This window comes from Myotis lucifugus, unplaced genomic scaffold, assembly GCF_000147115.1.
Source record: "Myotis lucifugus unplaced genomic scaffold, Myoluc2.0 scaffold_125, whole genome shotgun sequence".
Lineage (NCBI taxonomy): Eukaryota > Metazoa > Chordata > Mammalia > Chiroptera > Vespertilionidae > Myotis > Myotis lucifugus.
The window spans coordinates 1,761,414-1,784,762 of NW_005871173.1; the positions used below are offsets into that span (position 1 = coordinate 1,761,414).

At 43.3% G+C, this 23,349-nt stretch overlaps 1 protein-coding gene across 1 annotated transcript in view; it reads right to left on the minus strand.

Annotated features, from left to right (window-relative positions):
• Positions 1-23,349, minus strand: part of NOX3 (NADPH oxidase 3) — a 51,863-nt gene that overhangs the window by 23,254 nt on the left and 5,260 nt on the right. The window contains exons 5-9 of the mRNA XM_014460121.2: positions 16,870-17,015; positions 13,767-13,948; positions 11,200-11,329; positions 5,795-5,887; positions 3,546-3,799 (exon numbers count right to left, since the gene is read on the minus strand). Of these exons, the coding sequence (XP_014315607.2) occupies positions 3,546-3,799; positions 5,795-5,887; positions 11,200-11,329; positions 13,767-13,948; positions 16,870-17,015 (805 nt within the window). The remainder of the gene's footprint in view (positions 1-3,545; positions 3,800-5,794; positions 5,888-11,199; positions 11,330-13,766; positions 13,949-16,869; positions 17,016-23,349) is intronic.

Here is a 23,349-nt window from a genome sequence, read left to right on the forward strand (position 1 = left end):
GTTATCACCTTCATTTTAAGACGGGGAGACTGAGGCTCGGTGGTTTAGGACCACACATACAGTTGGGCTTTGAACCCAGGCTGTCAGGCTGGAGCCCTGGCTCCGGGAGGCAGGTCAAACTGCAGAAAACTCCAGATCAACTCTGAGAAAGTCTTCTAAAGGAGCTCACGCGCTCCCCCTTTCTCCTGGGCTCAGAGAAAGGCTCTTGGCCCTGCTCTTGGCCCTGCTCTTGGCCTCGGTTTGCTTCTGCTCTGGGTTCCTTGGCCAGTTTCCCTGGGGCTGGATTTAAGTTCTTTCTGGATCCAAAAGCAGTGAAAACCTACAGGTCTCTCCCCAACGTGTTTAATTTCATTCAAAACACCTTTGAGAGATAAAGCATTTAAGGAGCTCCAATAAAATGCTGGTTCTTCCTGGGTTAAGATATAAACAAATTCTAGGTTTTTTGGTTTTACTGCTAGTACTTGTGCTGGCACATACATGTTTGTTCAGATGAATTGAACAAATAAAAGGGAGCTGCACTGTTTATGACGACACGTTTTTATTTATTCCCTACGTATTTATTGATGCAACTAAGAGTGAGGGCCTTTTCTAGCCCTGGGGGCACCAAAGTGAGCCAAACAGATATGGTGCCTTTACTCATGGAACATCCATTCTAGTGTGGGGAGGGAGATGTAAACAAGCAGATGTCGTCCTAGCTGGTTTTGCTCAGTGGATAGAGCGTCGGCCTGCAGACAAAAGAATCCCGGGTTCTATTCTGGTCAAGGGCACGTACCTCGGTTACAGGCTCCTCCCCGGACTGGACCCTGGTCAGGACTTGTGCAGGAGGCAACCAGCCAATGTGTTTCTCTCACATCGATATTTCTCTCTGTCTTTCCTCTCTCTTCCACTCTCTCTAAAAATCAATGGAAAAATATCCTTGGGGGAGGATTCATAAAAACCACGAACAAACAAAAACACCAAAAAACCCCCCCAAAACAAGCAGATGTTTAGTGTGTCGGGTGGTGGTCACAAGCAAAGTGACCCCAAGCATCAGCTGGGCTCAAGGAGGGAAAGAAAGAAAGGGTTCACTAGGAGCCATTTGAGCAGAGGCTTGAGGGAAGTAGGGAGCACAGATCTGAGCAAGAGCGTCCCAGGTGGGAGGAGAGGCAGCGGCCAGGTGGGGAGAGTGTGCTTGTTGTGTGAGGGAAACAAGAAGGGCTGATGCCCCCAGGGAGCAGGAGGTGGAGCCCAGGAGACTGGGGCCCTGGGGGTATGTGTGTGTGTGGGGGGGGGGGGGAGGGGGTCCTGCCAGGCCCTCCCCAGATAGAAAGCATATGCACCTCTGAGAAACACGTTCGGAGCCATTGTTGGGGGATTGGCTGAAATGCTAGCTGGTCTGTGAAGGGAAAGGTTGGTTAATAGACTGAGTATCTGTATGCCCAGAGCAGAGACCAGGCTAGCAAATAGGATGAAGGTATTGATCTTGCTTAGGGACCAGTGGGGTGTGTGTATGTGTGTGTGTGTGCCTGCTTTTATCCCTATTAAGCATTTATTTTGCATTCTGAATCTTAGAATCCTATTACATGGCTTCTTTTCCATGGTAAAACAAAAGGTCTTCATGGAAGAGTCAGGTGTTAGCATCTGACTTGGAGCTCTGGTCTGGTGTGGCATCGCACCACCCTTTAGTGCTAATGTTAGGAAGGAAAGCTTATGGCTCTTCCTACTCGTTAAACGAAGCCAAGTCCAGTGCTGTGCAGGTACAGCTCAGTGTCCCACGGGAAGGGGGGAAGGGGACGATACACTGATTAGATTCTATGCTTCAAATTCATTTCAGTGCCTGCTGTGCCACCTGTAAATACTTGTTAAGTTAAATGAGCTAAAGCACCCATTTTGGGTCCAGGGGCTCATTTATTCATTTATCAGATATTTACTCTGCACCACCCACCATATGCCAGAAACTGTTCTAGGTGCTGGCCATTCAGAAGAGAACAGACAACATCCCACCCCCAGGAAGTTCCATTCTGGGTGTGTCTTTACAGTGTTCACCACCCTCCGAGGATGGCAGGAGAGAGAATCTCCTGATATATCAATTTTTTAAAAAATGTTTTTCTCAACATTGTGTGTGTGTGTGTGTGTTGTGTGTGTGTGTGTCCCTGTGTATCTGGGGCCCTACACACAGGCTTTGTGTGCTTATAAGGTAATCCTGCAGTAAGCCGTTGTTTTCTAAAAGGAGCCAAAGAGTGGTAATTTACATGGGAAGTCTGTCATGTTCTGGATTGCATCATCTACCCCAGGTGGTATGTGACCTTATTTGGAAATAGGGTTGCTGTAGCTGCAATCAATCAGGTGAAGACGAGGCCAGACAGTCGGGTGGGCCCTTATTCCAATGACTGGTGTGTGTATAAGTAGAGGTTATAGGAACACGTAGATGTAGTCACAGGAGGAAAGAACACTGTGTGACAACAGAGGCAGAAACTGGAATGCTGCAGCGGGCAGCCAAGGAAGCAAGGAGTGCTGGTCAACCCACCAGAGGCTAGGACAGTGATGGCGAACCTTTTGAGCTCAGCATGTCAGCATTTTGAAAAACCCTAACTTAACTCTGGTGCCATGTCACATATAGAAATTTTTTGATATTTGCAACCATAGTAAAACAAAGACACATTTTTGATATTTATTTTATATATTTAAATGCCATTTAACAAAGAAAAATCAACCAAAAAAATGAGTTCACGTGTCACCTCTGACACACGTGTCATAGGTTCGCCATCACTGGGCTAGGAAGACACGACACAAGGAAGGATTCTCCTCTCCAGGTTTCAGAGGGAGGATGGCCCTGCAGACACCTAGATTTTGGACTGTAGTCTCTAGAACTGTGAGAGAATGATATTTCTGTTGTTTCAAGCCACCCAGTTTGTGGTCCTTCCTTGTAGCAAAATGAAATCATTTGCTTGCATTAGACCTCCTGAGGTCCTGGAGGAATGACTGGACTGTCAGATCATGGTGTCATTTTATGAGCCTCGATCTGGGATTGTTAGCTTATTCTCCAGGGTCTGGAGCCTGCAGATCAGTTCTGACCATGAAGCATGCTTCTTAGGAAGCCCAAACTTCACAAATATAAAGACCTCAGCCTAACGGCAAAAAGTTCACAGGGCTGTCTTACTCACCACAGGCTTCGGATAATCCACCACGTGATGGTTTGGATCTGGGAAAGCAAAATTCTCCTTCTTCCTGAATCATCACCTGCCTTTGTTGAACATTTCTCTTTTTTAAAGAAATATACTTGCTTCTATCGGAAATCTTCCAAATTACAGTTGACTCTTGATCAATGCAGGGTTAGAGGCACCAGCCTCTGTGCAGTTGGAAATCCATACGCTTGACTCCCCCAGAACTTAATGAGTGTAGTTTTTATATAGATTCTCAAATTTAAGAAATGGACTCGAACTTACCATCTAGATATTAGATTTGGCAATAAAGATATTGCTAAATTTGGTGGCATGTTGATGCACTAAAATACCTTCCTTTAAAAAATATTCCACCTGACACACAAAAAGGGAGTGGGATCCAACCTGGGCAGGCTCCAGGGCTCCTTCGGGGCCTGGCCCTCAGCTCCAAAGGCCCGACACAGAGCTGCGGTCCAGTCTCCCGCTGCCCGGATGTGCACACTGAAGAAGTCCTCCTGGGGCGCGGAGGTGAGGGTGAAGGGGTGCCACTCCAGCCAGGATATAGACGGGCACTGTATCAAGACGTACTGCCCGGGTGCCATGTGGAAGTGACGCTTTTTCATGTGAAGTTCCAGGACCCCAGATGGATGGCTTACCACCTAAAGTAGAACAAGGGAGTTGGTCTTTCTACTCAAGCCAAGTAATAAGAAGAGCCTTCATCACATCAAGGGTTTTTACATTTTTAAATCGGTTTTTTTGAAGTATAGTTTACATATAGCATTTGTAATGAGCCTCCAAGCATCTCTGTCATCATGTTTACGTCTTGGTTGGCAAATGCAGTGAGATTGGAGTTCAATTCCATCCCAGTGATGTCTGAAACTTGGGTAGCAGTACCCAGGTGCAACGTGATGTCCAGCACGTGACTTTATGTCTGAGATGGCCACGCTTTCTTAGCATAGTTAACCGGACCCAAGAGAATATACACTAGCACATCACGGATTGCATGCCATTATGCTTCAAGTTATTAAAGTAGTCACAGAATTATCTCCACGTTTTAAAAACGTAGGTTCTGTTTTAAAGGATCTGAATCGCTTCTCAATCCTTTGTGAATTAACCCTGGTCTGTCTTCCTTGTAAGTGGGCAACCCTCTTCAAACTCACTCTGAAAGGGTTCCTTTTGTTTGAGTCACGTGTCGTCTATCTCCTTCCTGCGCTCTGAGTTTTAGTAGAGGAAGCATCATGCAAAGCTCTTATCATGGTTCTAAGAAATTTATAACCCGCTGCTTATCAGAGGCAAGGAACTGATTTCCCTTTTTTAGATTCCCATCGGTTTTCTGAAAAATCTCTTCAGGTCCCAGGTCTTTTATTGCGGCAAGAGTTACAAGGGAACAAAATCTCATGTCCAGATTCTGTGACGATATTTTTCCACACACACGAGAATTTCACCGCATTTTAATCACTAGTTCTGTTTCTCTTCTCCCTACTGATATCCGTTCTGATTCTGCCTCGAAACTGTCTCCCCAGTAACAGCTTTAGTAGATTTCTAGACGTTTACTGTCTAGCGTTTGATACAGCCTTGTAGGCTTTGGTGCTTAGCTTGAAAATAGCAATGTTGCAACAGCTTAAAACAGAAATATGGAGCAATTTCTAGGCTTCTGCTCTCATGAAGACAGTTAAAGGGATATAGTATTCTGTTAATACTGTGTTAGCAAAGTGGTATGGGCTTGGTTAGCAGAGACTTTCCTCTTAGATGTTTAAAAAACTGGGGGCAGAGTATTTGGTACTTTTTTAGTCTCCTAGACCAGTGGTCGGCAAACTCATTAGTCAGCAGAGCCAAATATCAACAGTACAACGATTGAAATCTCTTTTGAGAGCCAAGTTTTTTAAACTTAAACTATATAGGTAGGTACATTGTTATTAACTTAATTAGGGTACTCCTAAGGCTTAGGAAGAGCCACATCCAAGGGGCCAAAGAGCCACATGTGGCTCGCGAGCCGCAGTTTGCCGACCACGGTCCTAGGCCATGTATTCCTGGTCTGTCTGTTCATATCTTCCTCCTGCACGAGGTAGACATTGGTGAGCCATGGGTAGGGTTGGCAAGATTGGAAAATGCTACCACAGAGCAAGTGCCACTCATTCTCCAGGGTAGAGCTCATCATATGTCCTTCCTCTCCACTTTGAGGCCCTCAGCACCCCCCTCTCTGAACCTGAGAGTGACTGTTCCCCCATCTTTTGTTCAGTAATTGTAGGAATGAGAGTATGGGCTTGAACACACATGCGTATCATTTGTGTGTTTGCAGAATCTGTGCCTCAACGTGGTGAAGAAAGTGATTATACTTCAAGGTGCCATGACCAGTATAAAGCAGGCTCAGTCCCTCTGGAGAGAAACTGAAATAGAGAGAAATACAGCCAACTCGTGTGCTGCCCCACAGCCTTTATCAGAATTCAGCGCACCAGTCGGGAGCCCTGGTCCCTGCCTTCGGTTAAATTAGTCACACGAAAGGATGTGCAGGAGGCAAGCAATTATTAGCACAGAAGATGAGCCTCTAAATTACAGACAGTTCTGCAATAAAGATGGCAAATTAAAAACTTGGGCTAATAAAAAATTTCCATCTACATGCAGGCTTTTATTCCGACATAAAGCTACATGCATACCTTTGTAATGACAACTTCTTGGTGAAATCGCCAGAACCTAATTAGTCTTTCACATGCATACAGGACCACAGGGCCTAAAACCCATTTCCAAGCCTGCAGAGAGAGAGAGAGGAAAAGGAAATGAAAATTGAATCCAAATACCTTCCATTTGAACCAAATCAATATGTTACATTATGGGGTTTAGACAGTTTCCTTTAACTTTGGGCCAGTTGTCAACAACAAAGATGTCTCCTTGTATTAAATACTAGAACATTCAATTATTCCTTGAAGTCTACAAGCTTATTTAAGAGATTAAACTCTTCTGTATTGGTTTTTATGCTCACTTGATCAATGATGCCTTTATGTAATTAGAAATAATTGAATTTGCAAACATAAATGCTCTCAAACTCAGCCAAAGTCAAAAGCTTATAAAGCTACATTACTGAGCCAACATAGGACATGGGAAATTAAATAAAGCTACATTACTGAGCCAACAGCGGACATGGGAAATTAAATGAAAACATTTCAAATAGTAATTTAGGGGGCCAAAATGCATCACAACTTGGGGGTCTGCCTGAAGAAGTCCCCCCACCCCTCACACACGTATACATCCACACATGAAGTTAGTTTCTCAGTATTTTCAATCCATGTTTACAGAGTCAGAACAAAAGCCTCAACTCCCTGTTACAGTTCCCACGGTGACGGTCCCTGGAACAGTGAGCACTGTAACAGTGAGCATTCCTGTTTTCACTAAAGCCCATCCCCTGTTGGCCTTTTCTGAGTATAAACTGCATGATTGGTGCTCATTTGACCAGCAGGCTATCCCTGTCTCAGGGGTTGGGGACAACATAAGGTGTCTTCTTTCCCTAAAAGGAAACAAATAGGAACTTTACAATTTTGAAGGCTTCTCCTAGGTCAGGGATGGCGAACCTTTTGAGCTCGGCGTGTCAGCATTTTGAAAAAACCTAACTTAACTCTGGTGCCGTGTCACATATAGGAATTTTTTGATATTTGCAACCATAGTAAAACAAAGACTTATATTTTTGATATTTATTTTATATATTTAAATGCCATTTAACAAAGAAAAATCAACCAAAAAAATGAGTTCGCGTGTCACCTCTGACACGCGTGTCACAGGTTCACCATCACTGTCCTAGGTCTTATACCAAACAAGCCCCCAGGGACAGATGGTACGGCCTCTATTTTACAGAAGTAAAGTGGAAATGAAGGCTCAGCAAGATCACATGGTCCAGGGGCACAGAGGCCATAAGATGCACAGTAGACGTGAACCCCAATGTGCCTGGCCCCCTGGGCTGTGCTCTTTCTAGGACCCCAATGCCCCCTCCAGCATTGACCATGTCACCACACTTCTTCCTGTCCAACACTGACATAGGTACTGACACTTGTTTTACAAAACATTAGAAACTTATTCATTGCATTTCAGGATGTTAAGGGTTCTTGGAGGTCTAGTGTAATTTTGCATGTGTAGAATTAAGAACCAGAATGGGTATGAGTTGCCTGGGAGACAGATCTAGATCACAGAGACCCAGGACTGTAACTCCACCCACTTCACCATTTCCCTAAATTCCCTCCCTGGTTCACTAAACCCAGCACAACTTACTTAATATCTTAGGAACAGGAGAATGTCCAGGGAACTGTCATCGATGGACTCCCTGTCTTCACCACTCCCTAGTCCCTTACCTGCTGTCCTGCTCCATCTTTCCTGTTGACAGGTCACAAACACGTCAGCATTATTTTTATTCCTGTTATCTTTCTTGTTGTTGTGAATTCTCTTTTACTTATTTCTGGGTGTGTTTGCATGGCCCCTCTTCTCACCTACATCAGCCTTCGCTGCTTTTCCCCTGAGAGCCTCTTGTTTACCTGAAAGAGGCTTGATTTATGCAGGCAACACAAAGCCATTTGACCCACCTATTCTTTTCTGCCTCAATAGCACTCAGCAACATGTTCAGAGTAGCAGAGAGAATGACCCTTTGTCCCCCTACGCTGTCGGCGAGGCCGTGGTGATGGGCAGAGTAAAGGAAAAGATGGAAAGGGGACCTAGGGAACAAGTCCTTCGGTCGCTTATGCTCAAATGAACCAAAAAATGCTTTGAGAATTGGTCTGGATATATACAGAAATAATAGCAAGAATACAATTCTTTCTAGATAAATTTAGAGAGATATCTGCAAAGACATTCACATGGTCTCTATGGATGTTTATGAATATGTACATTTTGGAAAGTTTTAGACATCACAGTCCTGGTTTCGGGGGTGTCCAATCAGGCACAGTCTCTGATTTTTCCATGTTGATAAGATGGAATGGATTAGTTTTCTTTGGCTCCTCAGGAAGGAGGATGTAAGCTATTCATCCTCGGCTCTATCTCTACTCTAGTAAACAAATTGCTTCAGGGGGAGAAAGCCCGATTTAATTCCACTGTGATAGTTAGTCCTGGAGCGGCTGGAAGTTGGGGCGTGAGGGAGAGGGTATCTCAGAGGATTATCCTGATAGCAAAACCAATGCAGACAAGGTGAGGGAGGCCAAGGGGGCCAAGGCACAGAGCAACAAGGGCAGGTGGAGGGGTAGATCAGAAGACCCAGCTTCTGGTGTTGTGGTTACCAGCATAACCCTATGCCTTCAGGCAAGTCTTGAGCCTTTTTATGGTCAAGTTTTCTGTTTCATAAAATGGGTTGGAAGAAATGATTACTTTGGGTAATCTCCAAGATCTTATATGTTTTAGGTTTATTCACAGAGATAAATATCATGTTGGGGACATATACTCATAGGTAGCAGCAGAGAGCTGACAAGGTGAGGGGTGGGAGGAGGTCAGAGATTCAGAATGGATGCTGGAGGGCATAGCAGTGAAAGTTCATGGCCACGGAGTTAGGAACTCTGGTTTCTTGGTGTGGCTTTGTTGGCAATGCCTTTGTGACCATAGGTAAGACATTAAAGCTCCTTGGGCATCCATTTCTTCATCTACTAAGTAAAGAGGCCTGACTGTTTAGTATCTAAGTTTCCTAAATGCTAACATACTTTGTGGATTCTTAGCTTTATTTTTTCTTCTCCAAAAATACTCAAAAAGTCACTGTACTGTGAGTATTTTATGATAGAAATAAAAACCACTTTGATTTAAAAGCTGCAGTAACGAAACTTGTTTCCTCCACTTTCACTTCTGGTTTTTCATTCCTACCAGAAAATAAGAACATGCTGGCTTTGAGTTTATTTTATGTGTGAGCTTATGAACAATAAGATTTCCAGGGCAGGAACCACGTCTGTGAATCCTGCATCGAGTGCAGGTCCAAACGTGTAACAGCCACTTGGAGAAAGTTTGCTGAATTGACTCTGCAGCAGTTAAAACTTTCCCTGTAGTGTTGCTGTCATTCCCTAATAATTTAAAAAGCTTCAGCCTTTATTATTGGTATTTATTATTACTGATTGATGCCATAGTTCAGTGCAAAAAGGTGCTTCTTTGGCTAAGGGAGACCAGGTATCTTTTGAGAGTAGATCGCATGAACGATCCTAGAATCCAGAGTCCTGTATGCCTGAGTGTCATCTGGTGTCTGAGTTTCAAGATAAAAGGGGCAGTGAGACAAGTCAGGGAGAAGGGACTGCAAGGTATAATTGGTTCCTTTGGTCAGTTCAGTTTCTAGGAGGTGATGTAACGTGGGGAGTAGTGCACCGCTGAGGGTGAATTGAAATAGTCCATTGATAAAAGCACCATGAAAATGCACTGAGTTAAGGGAGGCAAAGAGGAAGTCCTACAAAGACAGGGTGCATGTGGTGCCGTGAAGTGCAGGAGCCCCTCCTTGTCCTTGGGATGCCTTCTGGATTCAGCGTCTCTAAGACATCAGAGAGGATATGGCGCACCCAGCCAAGCGGTAATTGCACAGCCCACACACGCTTTGAATTAGGATCCATTAAAAATAATAGGAAAGAGTGACAACATGAGTTTGGGTGTGCAAGGAGGTGTAGCAGGGGCGAGTGAGAGAGATGGGTAAGTTCTCCCTTTTAATGATAATTAATGCCGGCATCTGCTGCTGCCGGCAGCAGCCTCTGGTCCGTATTCATGAGGTGTGGGGAGATATTGATTTTTTTATGGAGACGCTGGAGCTGGAAATTTTAGAGAGGCATTCATGTTCCCCATTAATATGCAGGCTGGGTACTGGCTACCGATAGTTGAGTTTAAGACAGAGACAATCTATATTGGCCATTAAAGGAACCACAGTCTTATGGGCACATCTATTCCAGTTCGCTCTGTTTGAAACATTCTTCCCAGCAGTTTTCACCTTAAAATCCAGTGCTTAATTTAACGTATTTGAGGATTTTAGAAAAAGTCGATTGTTTTATTCTTCCAAAGTTGATGATTTAATTCCCTAAATCCCACGATTTATATTCTGTTAAATACTACGAGTCCATTTTTTATGACTTTCTTTTTTTAACTTATTTTCTTCAAGTTTTAATCTCCGGGCTTCATTTTTTTTTTTAACACATCACCCAGCCATCCCAAGGTTTGTGTTGTTCTGAGATACTCGAGAAGACCAAATAGGATTATCATTTCTATGTTCCTATGCCATCAACAGAAATGATTACAGCACACCAGGAAACATCACTTCTGAGATCTTGCAGGCACTACCCTCCACTCTAATTAAGTCTCTTTGGCTCCTATTGTCATTATTTCAGTTGTGGGAGCTTAATTAGAACAGAAAGTAAATGCATGAACACCCCCATTTTTTTTCTATCCCATAAGCTATAGAAAGAAGGGAGGCAAGCTTAGAAAGAGAGCATGTTCTCATTTGGTTGTTGCATCGTGTTCGTTTGAGAAGTGATGCTGTTCATTCTCAGAGTGGAGTAGAGGGACAGGGAGCTGAGCTCGCTGAGAACAAAGGGTGGAGAGCCACACGGCTTTCTTTTTTAAAATATGTTTTTATGCATTTTTTTTAGCAAGAGAGGAAGGGAAAGGGAGAGAGAGATAGAAACATCAATGATGAGAGAGAATTATTGGTTGGCTGCCTCCTGCATGCCCCCTGCTGGGGATCAAGCCCACAATCTGGGCATGTGCTCCAACCAGGAATCGAATCAGCGACCCCTTGGTGCATGGTCTGATGCTCAACCACTGAGGCACAGTGGAATTAGAAGTTTTTCTAATCCCCCCAGAGACCTTACTGTGCTGGTGGTGCTATGAATTCCCACAATATGAGACATCCCCATTTCAATGTAAGTAGAACACATATCAAATCAGACAGAGTGCTTTTGGCAGTAAACCTCTTTTTAAAATTATCCGTAACTCGATTTCTCCGTTAGCACACTTAATGAAGACTTGGCTTTTTCTAGTGGTGACATGGGCTGTTCTTTTCTCAAGCATAAAAGAGCTCTAGTTCTTTTAACTATGGAGACAGCTATTTTTTAAAAGCTCCTGGGTTCATTCTTACCGAAGGCTCCTTGCCAGAAAATTGAGGCACGGGGCACGGGGCAGCCGCCTGCCATTCAGCGTAGTGGTCTCTACAGAAGGTGACGTTGTGTCGCAAGAGGCTCTCAGGAGTTTGGCCTCGAACAATCCGACTTCGCCATTAAAAACAAAACAAAACAAAACAAAACAAAACAAAACATAACAAAACAAAGCCCCAACATGTTATATTGATTTTGTGTAGTCTTGTGATGCCACATATCTATTCCACAATGGGCTCTAGAATCACACTTCCACTGTCTCGCAGTGGGTTATCATCCATTCATTTCCCTCAGCACCTTTAAAAATGGGAGCCTAAGAAGCTCTGAGTAACCTTGAAGACCCCAGAAAAGAAGTGCCCCTCTGTGGGATCCTGTGTTAAGTGGAAAGTGTCTGTTTTAGAGAATTTATAATGAAGGGAAATTGTTTGAACACATCCTTTTGTAGACTGTTGAATTTAATTAGGTTCCATCTCATCCTGATTGCTGATTCGGGCTAATTGGCTAACTTTGTACTATTTGAGCCTTTTGCAGGTTTATTTAACTTCTACCCTTCTTGGTTTGTTTCTGAGCACCTAGAAGTTTTAGGTGAAGAAATCAGAGGAAGTGCCTTGAATAATGATATTTTTCCCTTAGTGCTTGACAGGGTCAAAGTAGGTCAGTGTGAAGTGCGTCTTCAGGACTAGATTGTCAAACCTGGGAGCGAGAAAAGAAACCGGCCTTGCGCACAGAGGGCTGGATGGAGGCCTGCAGGCCTTCTGTATTGTATTTGCCACAAAGGCAGTGCTGACTGACCTTTGACTAGGAACTTTGGTACAAGTTCCTCGATGTACCCATGGGTGCCCAGGCTGCGAAGCATAAGACATTGAGGTTGGGAAATCTGGCAGTTGCTCAACTCCGAAGTGTTCATGAATAAAATACATTGGTTTATTTTTGAGAAACATGTTTCTCACAGGCAGCGAAAGGTGAGCATCACAAAGGCTCATGTCCTGGGTGGCCTGTGGGGCACCACCTTGCATCAGAGGGATGCAGGGAGGGAGCAGCAATGCCCTTGGAAATAGCCGGAGAGCTGGCCTCTTGGCCTCTGTCCCCATCTGCTTATGGAAGTCATCCAGGTTTGATAACACCCCTTTGACTTAGACGAGCAAAACTATCTCTGAATCTCCCCAGATACGATAAGGGGAGATAATACATGGGAGCCGGAGGAAAAGAACCTGTAATTTTAACACCTTCATTCTCAGGCTCCAGGCAACATTCCCTATATTATCTAAAGAAACTTCAGGACAGTCCACCAATGCCATGTCTTTAAAATTTTTAAAAAGTTGTTATGTCTTCATCTATGCCATCCCATAATAGGAAGATTAGTGGGCTTTAACACATCCCAATAATCCTCCTTTACTGGAAATTTGCAAATTACTTTTTGCTGTAAACAGTAGCTGTAAAATATTTCAAGCTGAGAAGATTAGATGAGGCCCTTATCCCAAAATAAGCCTTTCAACTCATTTAAAATGACTAAAAATGCCATCTTATGAAATGGTATTTGGATATTAAAAAATATCTCAATAGAGCACTGCCCATTGAAATCCTCTTGTACTTGGACAATGTGCCAGGGTGTGAATGCTGGGGCAGTGGGGTGGGGGAGGTGGAAAGGGGGACATTGGGATGGGGACTGTGGGATGGGGGCAGTGGGATGGGGCAGTGCATGCATAGCTTTTGTGAAGAGACTTCTAGACTCACATGGATTATGAAAAGCCTCGCAGATCCAGTACAGGGTTAACACCGGCACTGGGAGAAGAATCTGAGGAGGGACGGACAGTCTTTGGGGTGAAAACCTTTGGGACCACCCCCCGCCCCCCTTCAAGATGAATAGTCAAGGAGAGGGATTGATCACACACTCAGAGGAGCCGGTTACAGATATTTTAAAGTTAAGAGAGACTAGAATGACTTAGTCAGGCAACAGCAATGCGAATGCTGGTTGACTAGGTTCCTAAGGATCAGCAGAGGGGCAGGCAGTTGGGCGGGTACTATATGCCCCAGGGGCAATTCTTCCTTCCACTGTGTCCGTGTGTCAGACAAGCTATGGATAGTGGGGGAGCTCTTGGGCATTGGACCAACAGCAGCAGAAGTAGGACCCCCTCCCTGGAGTGGAGGCTGAGATGGAAGGGACATCCAGTGTGGGGCATGGGAAGAGGCAGAAGTGAAATATGGATGTCAAAAAATATATATCCTGACTAATGCCACACGCATTGGATTGTGGGAGTAGGTTCTGGATGAAGCATGCCTCTATTGTCATCAACCTTCATTACAATTCCTGCAGTTTTTGAACATGTCAAGACTCCCCAACAGAGTTACCGAGGAAAAATAAATATAACACTCAATGCCTATGTCGCTTATTTTCAGTTTTACTGAAAAAGGTACTGCGGTGAGTGTGCCACACAGAGTGTGCGTTTCCATGTGATCTGTGTGTCCTTTAGTCCCCTGCATGCCATGTTCCTCCACCCAAAGGACTTTCTAAGAGATAGAAGCTTACACATGGAGCACAGTACGGACTTACCCTGCCCCGTGGATAGCCAGGCTGATGAAGAAGATGATGAAGAGGTGGTGTGTGTACCAGAACAACTCGTAGGAGGTCTGTCTGATGAACGCGGTGGAAGAGGTCATGATCAAGATGAAAGCCAGAGAGATCATCAGGCCAGAAATGCCCGTGATCGTCATTAGCAACTCGGAGGTGGTGTTCTGCAGAGAAGCAGGCGCCAGGACAGCAATGTCTTAGTTCTAATTTTCCATTTGAGGGCCAATACTTGAGAATCCAAGCAAGGAGCAACTCAAATGTTCTAACCAGACACAAATACAGAGTGGGGCAAAAGTAGGTTTACAGTTGTTCATATGGAAAATAATACAATAAATAGTAACACAAGAATAAACTCTTGTTTAGCACACTTACACTGTCAACCTACTCTTATCCCGCCCTGCATTAGCTTTAAGATGGTCCCCATACAACTCAAGAAGGGAGTTCCTTCTCCCTGGCCACTCCCCACCTGATGGCAGGCATTCGCTTTGTGAAAATTTCATCAAATGCATTTCATTAGCTTCACTTTTCATCTGTATAAATCAATTTTCAGGTCAAAGATACTAGGTTGAACTGAAATTAGGGCAATATCTGAAAATACATTTTAAGATCAAATACTGCAAGATAAATCTGAGTTTCAAGTTTTTAATTTTTAAAGTAAAAAATGTGGATCACTTTGCTTAATTGCATCCCAACATGAAGAGATGCCTTTTCTGCGAGGTCCCTTGGAGGCCTCCGAGTCAGGCAGCTGCAGCCCCTGCTCCTCTGGTAGTTAGCGATGCCTTGCGTTTGCTTTTTAATTGGAAGGACCATGACTTGCATTTCTTTCATGCCACCTCAGGAGGCTTGGCGTAAGACTCTGCAAATCCAAGGTGATCAATAAAGATCCGGCTATTCTTCTCCGGCATACTCTACCAAAAGGCCGAATTTCTGACCTGTGAGTTCCGGGGGTGGTTCAATAGCCTTTTAGATTATAAATCACAAAGCATTTTGTTTTTTATTGTGAGTTTCCCATATTCTCGTCAAGTCATTAGTATTCATACATGGTGTTACTGTCGTTGAGATGACTGTGAGCTTAATAAACTCCCACTGTATCTTTTGTCAGGAAAATCTCATTAATTTGGGTTGCCTTGAGTTGCTAGGTAATTTGGACGGGGACTTCTCTGATGTTTATTTTTTTCTTCATAGAGCAAACGGTGGAAATGAAATTGGAAGGGTGAGTCTAAAACATTTAAAAGATGTTTTCCAAGTGTACTCGCATATTTTAGAAAACCATTTACACCACATCATGTGCTAATTGCAAACCTTTCCTCCGCTTATTAAAGCAAATCCCTACGTCCCTCTTCTTGCATCATCCTTACAGACTGGTTTGAGTTGCAATGTATCCTCTAAAATGATCCCCCTGCATCTATTTAGAAATGCTCTGTAAAATATACTTTGTGTTACTGATACTCATCTTTCTCCAAATACCCCAAATTAGAGGGTTTTCTGGACTTAATCAGTACATCCATGGTAGATTACTAGTAATATTTTTTGAAATAACTATGTTGGAAGTAGCTTAATCATGCTGTTAAATTGCTTTAAGAGTATTTACAATAAATGTTATTTACTATATGGTCTCTTTAAAATGTTGAGATTTATTCTTGGGTTTGTATGGCAATGAACTCTGCAGAGCCTTAGTGGAGAAAACAGTTAACCCCAGTAGGTGCCCAGATAAACGCCGAGGCCCAAATGAGTACCCCAAGGCATTCCCTCAGGCTTAGGGCATCTCTAGTTTTGATTTATGACTTTGAAACTCATCCTTTTAACTGCTGTCAGCTAAAAAATGTAGCTCTACTTGACTGATAGTCTCATATTGGAAATTATCTTTAGGATAATTAGAAGACATGACATGGAAGAATTTCCCCAAAAAGAGACTTAGAATTTTGCTTCTTCAAATAAGGCTGCCTGGGCCAAATGGCCCAGATGGTAAGAGAGAGATTTCCATGTTTGGACTGTATTGTCTTGGGACTCTTCTTGGGCAATACAGATTTTTTTCAAACTGGATGAATGTTCTGGATGCATATTCCAAGATGGTAGTGCATGGCGCAAGGGTTAGATCATCTAGGGCAGTGGTTCTCAACCTTCCTAATGCTGTGACCCTTTAATACAGTTCCTCATGTTGTGGTGACCCCCAACCATAAAATTATTTTCGTTGCTACTTCATAACTGTCATTTTGCTACTGTTATGAATCGCAATGTAAATATCTGATATGCAGGATGTATTTTCATTGTTACAAAGTGAACATAATTAAAGCATAGTGATTAATCACAAGAACAATATGTGATTGTATATGTGTTTTCCGATGGTCTTCGGCGACCCCTGTGAAAGGGTCTTTCGACCCCCAAAGGGGTCGCGACCCACAGGTTGAGAACCGCTGATCTAGGGAGAAAGGCAGGGGGTAGAATAAGCGAGAGGAATGTCTTAATCTCTCCAGGTGGATTTCTGGGGTTACAGGTTTGGTGTTCTTTTTGTTTCCCACATGTGCTGCCTCTCTGTGCACACAGATACTTAGCATGAATGATGTCACTAGCCATGCAGGCCTCGTGATGAAAGGAGCTACTTTGCCTAGCACCTGATTTGGCAAACCAGCTAGTCACACGTGTGCCAAAATAAATGATACAGGAGAACTGATCCAGAACACACTTTGCGAACTGAAAATGAAGATACCTAATTTATAATCCCTGGATTTATATGGCACTTCACATTCTTTATGAGTCTAACATCGGTGGCAAAATATCTAAAATTTTAAAGATTAGTGATTTAACAGGTTACTGCATTTCCTGTTTAGGCATATTTATTATTACGCTTTGCTATAAACAAATTAAGTGGCATCAGTTTTTCTCCTTACTCATAACCTCTTAGCAAACATTTATGGCAGAAAGAAAATAACTTTGTTTAAAAAAAGTGAAATTAATGTTAACATCTGGCAGTAACTTCTCTCGAGCTCTTTTATGAAAAGCTTTTAGAATACAGTGTTCTTGATTGTAAAAGGGATGGGAGATGGACACGTTTTTCAGATGAAGTAGGCAGCGTGAGAGAACTCACCGTGTGGAAGGTCCGGATGGGGTTCAGGTAGCTCTCATTGCAAGTGTCGCCCAGTTTGGAAAGTGCAGCCAGAAGTCCCCCCGCCTCCGCTGACTGACCCCGGTGGTAGCGCTCCAGGTTGCAAGCATGTGCCACGATGTGGATGGCTGCAGACAAGGAGGCAACATGGGCCCTGAGCCATGTGGTCTCCTCCTCTGTCGTTACTTAGAAACACAAGGTCTACATGGTCAAACTTTTCTGCTGTGGTGTTTATAATCCCAAGGCAGAGTGAGCTACACGTGTGTCTTACCCAGTGTCTTAAATGGAGTGAATTGAATACTTTCTAAAACATATTGTATGATTTTCCACATTCATACTGATTGTATTAAGAAAAAAACATAAATCTCGATTCACTATAATTTAATTACAAACACGTGATCATTTTGGAAGTGGAAGAGGTATTGTTATCACAACATAATTTTGAATACAACTTCTTTCTCAAGAAATCAGAAAGCATTATTCTAGAATACTGATCTGAAGCTGTCCACCGGGTGCACTGGCTCTGAGGCCTCCCAGAATGTGCAGGTCAAAGTCAGCCACTGCCTGTGCCCTGTCTGGGGCCACCTGGCATGAGCTACAGAGCGATCTGCAGATGAATGCTACTTGTGCTGGGTTTGGAGATGCCTGAGAGAGACCAAGCTGTGAACCAAGGCCTGTTGCTACCAGTCCTGGGCCTGGGTCCACTTAGCAAGAGGTATGGGACATGCGGAAGCCAGATGCTGCTTATTTGAGAGATTCCAGGAAAGTCTGAAGCTTGAGGCAAGAGAGGCCATTTGTATTTAAAACAAACAAACAAACAAGACAAACGTCACTGGAAACAGCTTGGGTATGCCTGCAAGTTGGGTGGCGCTGGTTCTCAGGGAATCATTGGGGTGGGGCTAACAATGTTAGGTTGGTGGGGATTTAGATATTGTGCGTACCTGCCTGCTCTGTGGGGTGAGGACCCAGAAAAGGGACAACGGCCTCTGCCACCACTTCTGTCTGAGGAAAAGCTGCCCCTCCAACACTTTTCCCAAAGCCAGATAATTCCGCTTCTCTCCATATGTCCCTGACACCCTTTGAGCTGCTGCCCCAGTGCTGGAGCTCAGAGGGAGTGATTAAGTCCATGCAGCCAGCCCTTTAAGAGAATGCCTGGGATGTCAGCAGCCTCCATCTCCATCAGCCACCATCCTTGCTGGTTTTAACAGCCAGAAGTTATGGGGACTTCTCTTCCCAGCAGTGGAACCCTGGGCTGCGGGGAGGGGGCGGGGGCGCTATTGTGGGACTGGGACTCCTTGCTCTTCGGGGGGACCACTGCAGCTGAGATATTCTTCCAAGATTTAACCACCACCCTTGGTTGTGGGACCAGCCCCTCCTGCATCTCAGCCCTTCTTAGCAGTCTTGACATGGCTTCTTTTTATCCTTGGTTATAGGACTTCTGTTCAGCTAGATTCCAGATGGTGCTGAATGATGGTTGTTCTGTAGTTTAGTTGTAAGTTTGATGTGGTGTGAGAGGTTCTAAGAACCGTATTTACCTACACTGCCATCTTGACTGGGAGCCTCCTCCCTCTCTATAGAGCAGCGGTTCTCAACCTGTGGGTCGCGCCCCCTTTGGGGGTCGAACGACCCTTTCACAGGGGTCGCCTAAGACCATCGGAAAACACATATATAATTACATATTGTTCTTGTGATTAATCACTATGCTTTAATTATGTTCAATTTGTAACAATGAAAATACATCCTGCATATCAGATATTTACATTACGATTCATAACAGTAGCAAAATGACAGTTATAAAGTAGCAACGAAAATAATTTTATGGTTGGGGGTCACCACAACATGAGGAACTGTATTAAAGGGTCGCGGCATTAGGAAGCTTGAGAACCACTGCTATAGAGTCTTAAGAAGAAAACTCAGCTTCCTAATTCTGGGAATTGATGGTGTCTAAATTCTAAATCAAGACAACGAGCCCAGGAACACAGCATCACCCAGCCTGAGGAGTCTGCGCCCAGTGCTGCTACTCTTTTTCCTGTCTTGTGAACTCTGTGGGGAAGCCAGCCATCAGCCACAACAGACAGTACATCCTTACGCTTTTCCTGCAAATGGAACCCCTGCTGGGTGGCCAGTTGACACCCACTGTTGGAATCAGATTCAAGTGTGAAATGAGAATTCACTTCCAGGCATAGATAATTACCCAGTTGACATACATTATTTTTTCTTTCTTTTCTATACCTGTGGTGAAAACTAGAGGAAGCCACTACTGTTATTCAATCTCTACAAGTTGTGGGTTGATTCTGGGACCCTCCATGGCTGCATGTTGTGGGTTGAGGTGTGGGGGAGTTAGGGAAAAAGGAAGAGCAACAACTTTTGAGACGATTGGTGTCATTTTAGTCCCTGTTGTCCTTGTAGGAAATACATTTAGAAACATCATCTTCTATTTAGCCTGTCACCCGAGTTCCTTCTATCAGAGCCATTCCCTTTCTGCCTTGCAAAGTTCTACTCATGCCTTAAGACTCAATCAAAAGTTGTTTTTAAGCAAGCATTCTTCAATTCAACAGGCACTACTGATATCTTGATTATGACATTTCCCAGACATTATTGTTATGCGTATTTATTTATATCTACACTTCCCGATGGACATTGATGCTTCAAGACTTGTTCATCTTCAACATAACCAAACAAAATTGAAACAGACTCATAGACGCAGAGAACAGACTGATGGTTGCCAGAGGGCTGGGGGGTAGGGGGCTGGGTGAAAAGGGTGAAGGGATGTAAAGTACAGCATAGGGAATGCAGTCAATAATATTGGAATAACTATGTATGAGGCCAGGTGGGTAATGGAAATATTGGGGGGGAGACACTTTATAAAGTATACAATTGTCTAACCACTATGCTGGACACATGAAACTAATACAAAATAAAAGTAAATGTAAACTGTAATTTAAAATAAAAAAAATAAAAGCAGTTAACCTAAAAAAAGAAAAGAAAAAAAAAGACTTGTTCGGCTTGAAACCTCAACACCTGGCACATTGCTTAGCGCCAGTATGTATGTAATAATGATTTCCTGAGTGACAGTGAAATTGTAGAGAGAGAAAAGGGTCAGGGAGTTTATCTGTAGATGCAACTTTGTTGGAATAGTGTTTTCTGTGCTGATGTATATTACTTGCACATTTTTTGGTAGCCTTTGTTTTGGTTGGGGCCCACCTATGAAGGCAAAACCCGTGATAGTGTTTCTGAGTTTGTGATATTGATTGTCTCCTTATGAGTTCTGTGAGGTTAGCACCCAAGAGACTGTATTTACTCCTTATGTTCCATTTGTCAACTTATCCAGCCATGTCTATGAAGGGGCTGCCTTGTTTAGTCTCAGCATCTTCAAAGATAGAAACCTTATATAGCAGCAGTCTCTTCCTATAAGCCATGTATAAAATAGGAACTACTTGCTAAGTTAAACACGAACCATGTCCGGTATTCCTAATAGCTACTTTCTGATCATTACTTGCATGTTTGAAAAAACAAGTAATGTTTCCCATAGCTAGTGTATATTGAATGCTTTTTATATTCTGAACACTGTTATAAATGCTTTAAACATATTATCTCTTAATCTTTAGGTATTAGTTTTATTCCCATTTTACAGACCAATATTCAAAACATCAAGGAACTTGTAGTTATTAATGAAAGCTGGGATTAAACCCTATTTTCCTGATTCCAGGGCTCCATTTTTTTAATCTTTAAGTTATATTGTGGGCTTTTTTCATGAATCAGTAATTGTTTTACCTTACTTTTTACTGAAAGCAAATACCTCCCCTGAGCTTAGCTAAACTCTTCAAATATTTACTGGTCTCTTTAATCTAGAGTCAAATAGCTCCTAAGACGTATGAGTGAGCACAACCTTTGGAGCCGTCATTGTGGGTGGGTATAAACGCTGCTTTCACACTCCACCCTCTGCCCTCACTGCTCTTAGCTCGCTTTTATCCTCCCTCCATGGACTAAATAAAACACACCAGGCAGAGAGTGGAGCTGTTCCCATTTTGTAGAAATAGATCCTGAGCTTCAAATAAAATTAAGTGATGTCTTTCCCATTACCTTATCTACATGTGACCATTGGAAAGGGAGTACAGGATAAATTCCGTGTCTTATAGTCTACATTTTATAACATTCTTATGTGTAATGAGTTGTTGATCACAATCTGTTTTCTATTAGATTGATTTCCACACGAGAATTTGACACTGTGAAAACTAAATTTAAGTATATTTATTGAGTGAGCAAAAATATTGAACTATTTGTGTATTGCTATTGCTAGGTCTCCCATAACAGAGCTGAAGAAACGAATGAGGTAGTAGAAGAGAACCCAAGGTGCTTTTCCAGAGGTAGCTCCTGAGGGAATCGGTTGAAAACTATTCTTTCCAGTTTTTTGCATGTGCTTTACAATTCATGTTCCTTTGTTCTAGCTGCCTTCCTCTTGGGTTTTCTTCATTTTTTTTTACAGATAGAAGGTAAAATGTAGAATATCTTATTTTGTGTATCTCAGCAATTCTCAGAGAGAAAACTGCTTGTGTCTACTTTGTCTAAACATTTTATTTCCTCTTTAATCTGATCCTAATGTTATTATGATCATGACTTAGAATTAAGAATATCCCAGTTACCAAATCCAGGGCTATTGGGACCTGATAGATACCAGGAGAGGTGCTGATTTTGTTCATTTTCAGACATTATATTTCAGATTCTTCGCTTTATACATTTTAGTTATTTTAATAGGAATAGCCAAGTCACCTAAGTTTACAGGGACAGTGGTTTCAAGTATGTGACCAAGTAGTGAGGTGACTTTATTTTTCTCTCTCTGGAGTCATCAGAATCATATCACGTTATTAGATTTGACATTATGTAGGAGAAAGAATAATGAGAGAATACCTCTTAGTTACTTGACTTTTTCAACCTCTGTTTTCTCATCTGTGGAATGGGTGAGTGGGACTGAGCTACACGCTATGGAAGCTCCCTTCTAGCTGCCTGTCTTCTCTGTCTCTGTCTGCAGTTAACCAGGAGCATTTATCATCTAAAAGAGATCTACAGTCCGATATGAAAGTAATGCATGACACTCATGCTTTAAGATGTTTTCAAAGTCAACACTGGCTTAAAGAGGCATTTTAAGTTCTTGTGGCAAATCCAGTGCCATCAGCTGCACAGGTGGGCTCCTCCTGGTGCCTCTGAGGACTTTGTGCTGAGCCCTTGGAAGAGCACAAGATAAACATTTCCCACCCAAAAGCCAGGCTAAAAGCTGCTGTTATGGGGTCTTCCCACAATTTTATTTTCTCACCAAAGCACTTTTACAGTTAAAAGAGAGCAGCAATCTTGGACATACTACAAATGCACATTTAATTGGTGTGTGAACTTTTGAGTTCAGATAAGGAGCTTTTATTGAAGAGTGAAGCAAAAATATCATCAAGGCTACAATTAGAGCCAGTTGCTCTGAAAAGGTTCCTTTTGCTTCTGTCTTTCCTTCTTTATATTTTTTCAGGAGATCAAAGGAAACACGGTGGAGGGAGAATCTGGGAAGGGGGGGCGGTCTGTTCCTGTTATCTTTGAGTTGGTCACCTCCTAATGAAGCAGCCATTAGAAATAAAGACCCAGGGACAAATCCTGGCTGCACTCCAACAGGGAGAACCTGGCCCCAAACTTTCGACTCTGTGGTCTGATTTCTGCAGAAACATATATTGACTGTGGCACCCTGCGCACTCCACTCATTTGTAAATTAAATTTAATCATGTTAGATGGAGGGAGAGTCTCCTTGGAGCTCCCAGTGCCTGAAGCAGACCTGGATTAGTAGCAATTCTTTGGGGATGCGGGTCCTGAGAGTTAGGGCCGTTCTCTACCTTGAGGCCTCCAAACCTTTCTTCTCAGTACCTGCCTCCTTCTGAGCTCACCCTCCTGCCTCCTTCTGAGCTCAAGCCTCTCAACCTGTCCTTGTTATGTTTACTGAGCTTTGCAACCTAATTTTAGCAATTGATCGGGAGCTGCACTTGGGTAATTGTCATCCCCTGGAAACTAGCAGATGCAAGTTGCAGAATTTGCTGGAGGGAGCTGCCCGGGTCACTGTTTACAGCCCCCTTTGCAGGAAGCTCACGCTGCAAGTACTGCTAGCCCATTGGAAGGGCCTCCGAGGTCGACCCGGGGACCAGAGAGTCCAGAAGGATCTGCATTAATAAGAACGAAGAGGCTGTGAAACTACGATTTGTATACCAGTGGGGTTAGGGGTCCCTGGAAATGATTTATTGGTGGCGGAAGAACACCGGCAGCTCTTATCACAGGCAGGCAAGCAGGCAGGCAGGAAGGCAGGAAGCCAGAAGGAGAAGAGTTCCTGTCGCTGCGTTTTCGGTGATGCCCTTGATTACAGAGACCATTGTTTGCCTCCCCCCTCCTCCTCCCGGCCTGCTTCCACCGGGCTCTAATTACAGCCTTTAATGATGT